Here is an 8,439-nt window from a genome sequence, read left to right on the forward strand (position 1 = left end):
GTAATTCAAAATTTGGAACTTGGATCCACTATTATTGATGGCAAAGAGTTTAATAAAACAAAATATTGACCTAAGTTAAAGTTCTTGGCCTATGCCACCAAACCTGACCTGAATTCAATCAAGAGAAACCTTGTAAGTTTTATTGAACACAAGAAGGGATTTTGTTAATCTATTCTAATGCATGAAGATTGGGTCCACCGTAAAAGGCGAACAACATTGGGTAGGAAGTCCCTATGAATGTGATAGATTGCTTAATGCTTAGCCTTTTGCATTAATTGACACCTCAAAACTCTCCCCACATTTACCAATGAGTACTATTAATAGTAATAATTTCTATTAATAATCCAAAATACAATCAAATGGAAGCTTCCCATATTGTAAGCTTGTGCCCTATTGATGCTTTTAAACTTTTCTCGTCTGTTTCTTTCTTCTCCATTTTTACTAATAAAGTTTAATCCTAAAGTAAACAAAAATAATTAAAAAGAAAAAGAAAAACCAGCAGCTTTTATCAAAGTTCTAAAGCCACGATAACATCAAATATTAGAAATACACTGATTTATCTCTGGGGAATATTGGTTTTCCCTTTTTGGGCGCATTATTGGTTTGAAAACTACAAAACTCGTGATCATGATTCCTAATTTAAAAGATATCAATTGATTAATGCTTCACCGACAAGTTTATAGTTCTACAGACTGATTATTTAAGTACTTAATTTGATCTGAATATGATTATAAGAAGATGAATACATAAGCTGGAAAGAGTTAATATGTTACTTACTTACATAGAATTGATCAATTACAAGACACATGCAGAAAAGAGGCTTACTCTTGTTTGAGTTAAAAGCATAATTCATTTCCCATTATATGCTAAACCAAAGCGACTCACAACCAACGTCCCCCACGTTAAAAGGTAAGCTTCTATGGGTGCCAAATTGTAATTAGGCAAAAAAGATTTATTATATGGTGGCATCAACCTCAACCACCAAATCATTAACCAAATAAGCCGACATTTGGCATTGCATTTGCAGCAATTTAAATGTTTAAGGTTCCATTTTTGACTTTCCCCAAAATCATACTGAAAAAGTGGCAGTGTGGTAAAATAATGGGAGGTTTGTTGACAAAATAAAGAGGCATAAGATCCCATAGGTCGATAAGCACTATTGCAGTGAGGGTGAATTGGAGAAATCAACACCAAATATGGCAAAAAGAATCCTTCGGTTCGAAGTTTTGGCAGTAGGAGAAAATCCGAATCTTACTGCAGCAAAGGGAAGGGACGTCCAAAGCCGCGATGGATTGTTTCTCTCTCATTCTCCTTCTTTCTCTGTCTTTGTCTATTGAGACTGGAAGAGGTCGCTCTCAAATCACCTTGCAGTTGGTAGCTTTCCCAGCAACCAGAGAGAGAGAGAGAGAGAGAGATGGTTAGGGTCAAAACGTTGCCGCCTAACCCGTCCTTGTATAAGGGTCTTCCTCTTTCATCATTTCTCTCACTACTCTTCAGTGCTGATCACCTTTCTTCTTCTTCTGCTTCTTCTCATTTCCATTCATATATTCATAACGAAAGTTCTGTCCAACAACAACAAAAACAAACAGAGAAGAGAGCAATGACAGCAAGTGGAGGAGGAAAGTCCGATGACTTCCAGCCCTTCCCTGTCAAAGACCAGCTCCCTGGTGTTGATTTTTGCGTCTCCAGCTCTCCTAATTGGCGTATGACCTTTCGCCTTCATCTCCCTTTTCTTCGCGTTCTTTTTGTTTTCTTTTTGCATTATGCTCTACTTAGGACCTTCAATCTCGCTCTCTCGCCATGTTTCAACAACAGAGTGATCGTTCTGTTTTTGCTCAGTTTTCGTTTTCGACCGTTCGTTATCGTTTTTGTTGTCTATTCGATTACTGAAGCGAGAGTTAAACTTAGGTGTCATCGATCAATCTTCGCCATTGATCACCAAGCCTTTCTTTCATGGCTTTCCCGCTATTTTTTTTCCTACTGTTTACCTCTTTTCGCTTTTTTCCTCGCTCTCCCTGTTGGACGAAACTCTTTAAGTTCTGTAGAATAAACTTTTAGGTTTGTTTGGTTTGAAAGAAAGGAGAAGAAAAACATGTGGAGAGAAATCTGTTGTAGTTGAGAGGGACATACGGAATGAAGTTACAAGAGAAACTAAAATGATCGAATGCTAAGGGTTTAATGCTATTAACTTTTGTTTTTAATCATTTACTAGTATTTTACAGTTTTGATTTTGTTTGTTAATTTTCGACTACCGGTGTTTTCTCGGATTTTGAGACCTCGATTTATATTATTAGCTGATCACCCCTGCATTTTCTAGACAAACAAACAGATCTTATTAATTCTACATTTTCCAAAATTTCCTTTTCCTATCTGTTTTCTTTCCCGTTCTCATTTGCTTTCAAATTTTTCACGTGAAATTTTCTGGTTTTCTTGGGTTTTAAGTAACGAAGAACATCTCTGCTTAAGACTTTTGGTCTCTCACATGATACTCTGTTCTGTTGAACCTAAAAGAGGCTTAGGGAATTTCTTATAATTGTGATTCTTACTCGCTCAAAAACTTGCTAAGATCTTCTGCTATAAATGCAGCTGAAGCAATACTTCTAGGATTTCAGCATTACGTGGTAATGCTTGGGACCACGGTTATCATATCATCTATACTTGTCCCTTTAATGGGCGGTGGCAATGTAAGAAAACAGGGTTCTAATTGAAAGCATTCATTTACTTTTTTCTTTATCGTGCGTCGTTGTTGATTAGTTCTATGGTCTCTTTAAACTGAACGTGTTGTTTCATTTGTGAAAAATAGGTAGAGAAAGCAGAGGTTATAAACACCATTCTCTTTGTTGCTGGCATAAACACACTTTTGCAGACTTTGTTTGGAACCCGGTTGCCGGTGGTGATTGGGGCTTCTTATGCTTTTGTTATCCCCATCATTTCCATTGCTTTATCTAGAAGATACAGTATCCTCATTGATCCTCACCAGGTTTATTCTTTCTATTGCAATTTAGAACTTTCTTTTATTTTTAAAGTAAGTGCCTGATAATACTGTAAATGATGATTAGTAACGCCTCGCGCTAAATGGTGTGTACTAGACTACTAGTATGAATTAAAAAGTTGCATGCTGACGACTTTTGATCTTTCAGAGGTTTAAACAATCCATGAGAGATGTACAAGGAGCACTCATTGTTGCATCATTGTTTACTATGGTTATTGGATTCTTGGGTTTCTGGGGAATTATCGCAAGGTAGGATGTTGCTAACTTGCCTAACTGAATTTTGGGATTTGTTTTGTTCCATTGATTAATTCAGTTGACTTGCTTGATTTTTGACGTCTTGCGATGCAGGTTTTTCAGCCCTCTTGCAGCTGTTCCTCTTGTGATTCTCACTGGACTTGGGCTCTATGCACTTGGTTTCCCACAAGTAAGAGCACCAAACTCCTCATTCCATCATTGTTCTGTGGAGATGATTGTATCCGAGGAGCTTCAGTGCTCTTCATTTTAAACCTTGACCTCTAACTACTCTCTTTAAGACAAATGAGCCCATTGGATATCGTATGGAGTGATAATTGCGCTGCTTCTAACCCAGACGCAGAACCAGAAATTAGGATATGTTTCCAGCCTCAGTACTGATTGTGAAACCTAAAAGTTTTCCGTGGAGTTTGCCATTGGTTGAAACCTAAAAGAACCATGTTTGTTATGGGTTCTTTACTTCTTTGTTTGGATAGTATTATTTTCCTTTTGCTATAATTTGAGCTGTCTACTAAAATTTCGAGGACATTTTCAGTTAGAAACCCTCAGTGATTCCATCTCCCTTGATAAACATATTTTCTGGTTCTATTGTACCTGTAATTGACTTGGCATGAGGTGTTATTGTGGATATTTAAATTTTTGGATAGTTGGATCCATTGAAATTTGAAATTAAAATTTTAATGTTCTTTCATTGTGTGACAAAGGCATTGCTGATTACATGTTTAGATGTGAGGATGGTGGGAGAACCTCTTGATTAAAATGAGAATTTTCTGCTAAACTCCTGTCATTATGTTACATTAGTCAGTAAAATGTTCTGCTCTCTTTGTCATAGTGACTTTTTTTTTCTTGTTGAATGTAGTTAGCCAAATGCATCGAAGTTGGACTCCCAGCATTGGTAGCAGTGGTTTTCTTATCTCAGGTGATCCGCATTCTTAATTCTTCATTTATCATGGGCATGTTCAATAAAAATTTTCCATCAACAAGTAAGAGTAAGGCTTTGAATTTGAAGCTGTGTTCTTATTCTATCTTATATATGTCCATTTTCATTCCCTTGGGTAGATAATAGATGTACAAGAAATGTGTTTATCTTGCACTACTGCTCTGGTTTTATTGGTAATTACAGTGAAGGATAAACCATAGAATGATTACACTAAAAGAAGTCAAATCTCAGTGCAATATTATGTGATGGGCCCAGGTTTCATATTTGCTTTTGTCTTGAGTCATTACCATCATATTTGTTTTTCTTCCCTCAAATTTGCAAATGGTAGAAAACATAGAAATAGAAATATAAAAATTGAGAAAACTTATGACTAGTTCCTTTTGTCATATTTTGAAAATCATGTTACTTTAACTTCTTGAATTTTGAATTAATGTGGTTTATGATTAATGCCTTTGCAGTATGTTCCCCATTTAATCAAATCCAAGAGAGCCATATTTGATCGTTTTGCAATCCTTTTCTCCGTTGGGATTATATGGGCTTATGCAGAAATTTTGACCGCAGCTGGTGCTTATGATAATAAAGCTCCAAAAACTCAGTTTAGCTGCCGTACTGATCGTTCTGGCCTCATCAGTGCCGCACCTTGGTGAGCTCATACTTGGTGTTTGTTTAACTTGATTTTTTTTCAGTTTATTCATCTTTTAAAAAAAGTAATTTTTTTTAAAAAATAAAATTTAAAAAAAAAAAGCTTTAGGAAAAGCTCTTATGAGGAGCTTTTTCTTTTTCTTTTTTTAAAATATAAAAAAAATTTTATTTTGTTTTAAAAATATCTTCATTTATTAAAAATAATTACAATATAACTTTTTCAAAAAAAAATACCTTTTACGATAATTTTAACCAAAATTATAATTTATAAAAAAATTTACCAAACAACTTCAGTTTAATTCTAAAAGATATTATTTTTCATAAAAACTTCATAATATCTTTTAAATTAGAAAAAAGCTAGGTCAAACAAGCTCTTATCAATTAAATTGGGGCTTATATTGGTTGCATAAATTCCCATGCTTTTTTGTTTCTTCTTTAACTGTATGGTTCTGTTAGGCTCTTGTTTTTCCTTAATTTCTATGCTGTGGTTTCCTCCTGTCATATATACTGGCTAATTTATAGTATTTAGAGCTCAATAGCACCACATGAGATGGAATTCTAATGATAGTCTCCTTATATACAAAGTGGACAAATATGTAATTGAAGGGCTTTGGTAAGTAAAGTCAATTAGCAGGTATATAATTTGCTGGTAGGAGATTTCTCTATTGTTTACCCTCCTTAACCACTAGTATTTGGAACTTATGGTTATGCCTAATTTTTGGTTTGATGTATACAGGATAAGGATTCCATATCCATTTCAATGGGGAAGACCAAGTTTCAATGCTGGTGATGCTGTTGCAGTTATAGCTGCCTCTTTTGTTGCTATCATTGAGGTGTGGCTTCTGGGATGTTAGTCTTGATATGTTTATCTTGAGCATATATGCTCTGAATTTACAAATGAATAAAGAAAACAGCTAGATTCTAAGTATCTTAATGAAAATTACTTTTTTTCCAAATTACCTTTATGGATTTCTGACGTTACTAATGCCATGTATGAGGACTCATTCTGCACATATCTTCTTCCTTCATGACCTGTATCTTCATTCTAATTTTCTGAAGGTTTTATGTCCAGAATGCATGAAATTTCTATTTCGAGCTAAATTTTTTCAACTCTCCTTTCTCTTCTTTGGCAGTCTACAGGTACATTTATTGCAGCATCAAGGTATGGGAGTGCCACTCCTATGCCACCGTCCGTGCTTAGCCGTGGTGTTGGCTGGCTGGTAAATACAAAATGATCTTTGTCTCTTCTTCTTGTGCATTTCCTAAGTTGTGTAATCTCCATTTTCCATTTCCAGATTCGATTAAGCTCTTCAATTTTTGTGAATTCCAGGGAGTAGGTATCTTGCTAGATGGTCTATTTGGCACAGGAAGTGGCTCCACTGCTTCAGTGTAATTGGCATGACCTTTTCAAATTTGCTAAAAAAGGCATTTGTTGGAGAATTATTTGTTGATGATATCAATAAATTCATCTCTAATGCTGAGAGTCATTTTATACATATTTAACAAATCAGTATTTTCTTAGTTTTAGGAATTAATGGTTGATTCAAGCAAAACAATAAGAGGACTCTGTCATCTAATTATGTTTTGCTGTAATTTAGCGAAAATGCAGGTCTTTTGGGATTAACAAGAGTTGGAAGTCGGAGAGTCGTTCAAATATCGGCAGCATTTATGCTCTTCTTTTCTGTATTAGGTATGATATTCCACATTAATACAATAAATCCCAGCGCCAGATCTGTTTTAATCTAATAGGAGCTTATATATTCATTGAGTAATTTTTATATTTTTTGAACAATGGCTAAAAACGGAACTTACAAATGTCTTTGGCTTCTTATTACTTGGAGATTGATCTGCTTATGGGCAGGTAAATTCGGGGCTGTTCTGGCTTCTATACCATTGCCAATTGTGGCTGCTTTGTACTGTGTCCTCTTTGCCTATGTTGGTATGTATCCCTTCTATATTTCTTACTAAACATGCTGCGTTTTATATCTGGGAGCTATAAGAAAATTGTGGGTAACTCATTCGGATTGAACTACTTGAAACTTCATCTGAAAAAAAAAATGTAAAAACAATATTTTTGGAGAATAATGAAGGCACTTCTAACATACTTCGAATTTGTTTCACTTCTAATTAACACCATGAGCTCTTTAACCAATATAATGAGTTGACTTGATTTGTGACATGCCATGATTGAGCAGTTGCAGCTGGCCTTGGTCTCCTTCAGTTCTGCAACCTAAACAGCTTCAGGACCAAGTTTATACTTGGATTTTCTCTCTTCATGGGCCTCTCCATACCTCAATATTTTAATGAGTATCTACTAGTTTCTGGCCATGGTCCTGTTCACACTGGTTCTACATGGGTGAGTATGTTCGATTTGCATGCCATCCCAACAGCCTCATCATTGTTTGTTCAAAAGTTGTTGATAGAAATATGTTCCCACGAAGTAATTCTCAATTTCTTACCGATTGCAGTTCAACAATGTTATGCAAGTAATATTTTCATCACCAGCAACAGTGGCGATTATAATTGCCTTCTTCTTGGACAGCACCCACAGTTACGGGCATAGCTCAGTTCGGCGAGATAGTGGCAGGCATTGGTGGGAAAAGTTCAGGAATTTCAATACGGATTCTAGGAGTGAAGAGTTCTATTCCCTGCCTGGCAATCTTAATAGGTTCTTCCCTTCAATCTAACGTCCAAGTCCTTCCTAGCATCGAAGGTGTTCTCTTTCTGGGCAATTCTGCTTTCTATAATATCTATGTGGTCCATAATCCATACATATGTGCTCTAAAAAAAGGAAAAAAAAAGTTGAAAACCGTAAATTAGTTTGAGCTTGGGACAGCAATTTGGGAACTTTTATGGGCAAAGCTTATACTAGGAATTTGCAGTTGCAGTTGTAAAGCCTTTACCTAACCTTAAGCAGTTCCTATTCTGGTCACATGCTTTCTGATAAGTGTTTGTAAGAAAATTACTAGCAGCAAGTCTTTATAGCAAACGTATCCAACTCTTTTTTCCTACATCATTCAAAGTATATTGAATTGTTCAATCAAACTGATGACTCTTCTTTCTTTATTTTAATGCGGGGATGCTTCATTAAGTATTATCTCGATAAGTTGCAATCAGAATCTTATCCTTCTGGTCCAAGTTGAAGGAATAGGGTAGCAGAAAAATAAAACCGAAGTGTCAGCCTGGAAAGGCAGCGTGGACTAAATCAAACTGATTTGGGCCTCAACGCAATAACTAATGTTTGGTCCAAGCCTTAATGGTAAATACCCATTTCGACAATGAAGGCTGTGTGTTTCATTAAAACCACCAAAATATTGTTATTTGGTATTAATATTTGCAGCAACAGCAGCAGCATCCTGTACATTTCTTGGGACGTTGTCTGGCAAACAGAAACAGTAAGCTTTTACAAAACCTTTTTATCGGTGGCGCATGTGCTGTGCCCAATTGAACCTTATGCCTCCGATTTGAGAATTGAGAAATTAATTCCCAAATTTAAAAAGGGCTCATCGGTTTAGTCGACTTCCTTTCTTCGTCAAGGCCCCACTTGTCGTTTCAGGGGAAAATATTGGTTGAATTAGGCCATTAAAAGTTGTGTTGACGTTAGCCTCAGTCC

General features: G+C 35.8%; 1 protein-coding gene across 1 annotated transcript; it reads left to right on the forward strand.

Annotated features, from left to right (window-relative positions):
• Window positions 1–1,275: 1,275 nt before the first annotated feature.
• On the forward strand, window positions 1,276–7,837 carry LOC110414750 (Xanthine/uracil permease family protein). The gene is made up of 14 exons (XM_021426158.2): window positions 1,276–1,703; window positions 2,587–2,684; window positions 2,804–2,980; window positions 3,141–3,241; window positions 3,341–3,416; window positions 4,104–4,163; window positions 4,643–4,827; window positions 5,563–5,659; window positions 5,960–6,046; window positions 6,157–6,215; window positions 6,425–6,516; window positions 6,688–6,765; window positions 7,022–7,182; window positions 7,295–7,837. Exons 1-14 carry the CDS (start codon window positions 1,415–1,417, stop codon window positions 7,511–7,513), a joined length of 1,779 nt encoding a protein of 592 aa, XP_021281833.1. The 5' UTR covers window positions 1,276–1,414; the 3' UTR covers window positions 7,514–7,837.
• Window positions 7,838–8,439: the final 602 nt, after the last annotated feature.

Source organism: Theobroma umbraticum, unplaced genomic scaffold (assembly GCF_002168275.2).
Source record: "Theobroma umbraticum cultivar Fairchild unplaced genomic scaffold, ASM216827v3 scaffold_30.0, whole genome shotgun sequence".
NCBI classification, from domain to species: Eukaryota; Viridiplantae; Streptophyta; class Magnoliopsida; order Malvales; family Malvaceae; genus Theobroma; species Theobroma umbraticum.

What these genes read in the sequence shown, in the direction of transcription:
- LOC110414750 (XM_021426158.2), top strand. Translation starts at nt 1,415, where the DNA reads ATGGTTAGGGTCAAAACGTTGCCGCCTAACCCGTCCTTGTATAAGGGT. An exon ending in CAGTGGTTTTCTTATCTCAG is followed by an intron (nt 4,164 to 4,642) that starts GTGATCCGCATT and finishes ATGCCTTTGCAG; the next exon opens with TATGTTCCCCATTTAATCAA. An exon ending in AGTGGCTCCACTGCTTCAGT is followed by an intron (nt 6,216 to 6,424) that starts GTAATTGGCATG and finishes GCTGTAATTTAG; the next exon opens with CGAAAATGCAGGTCTTTTGG.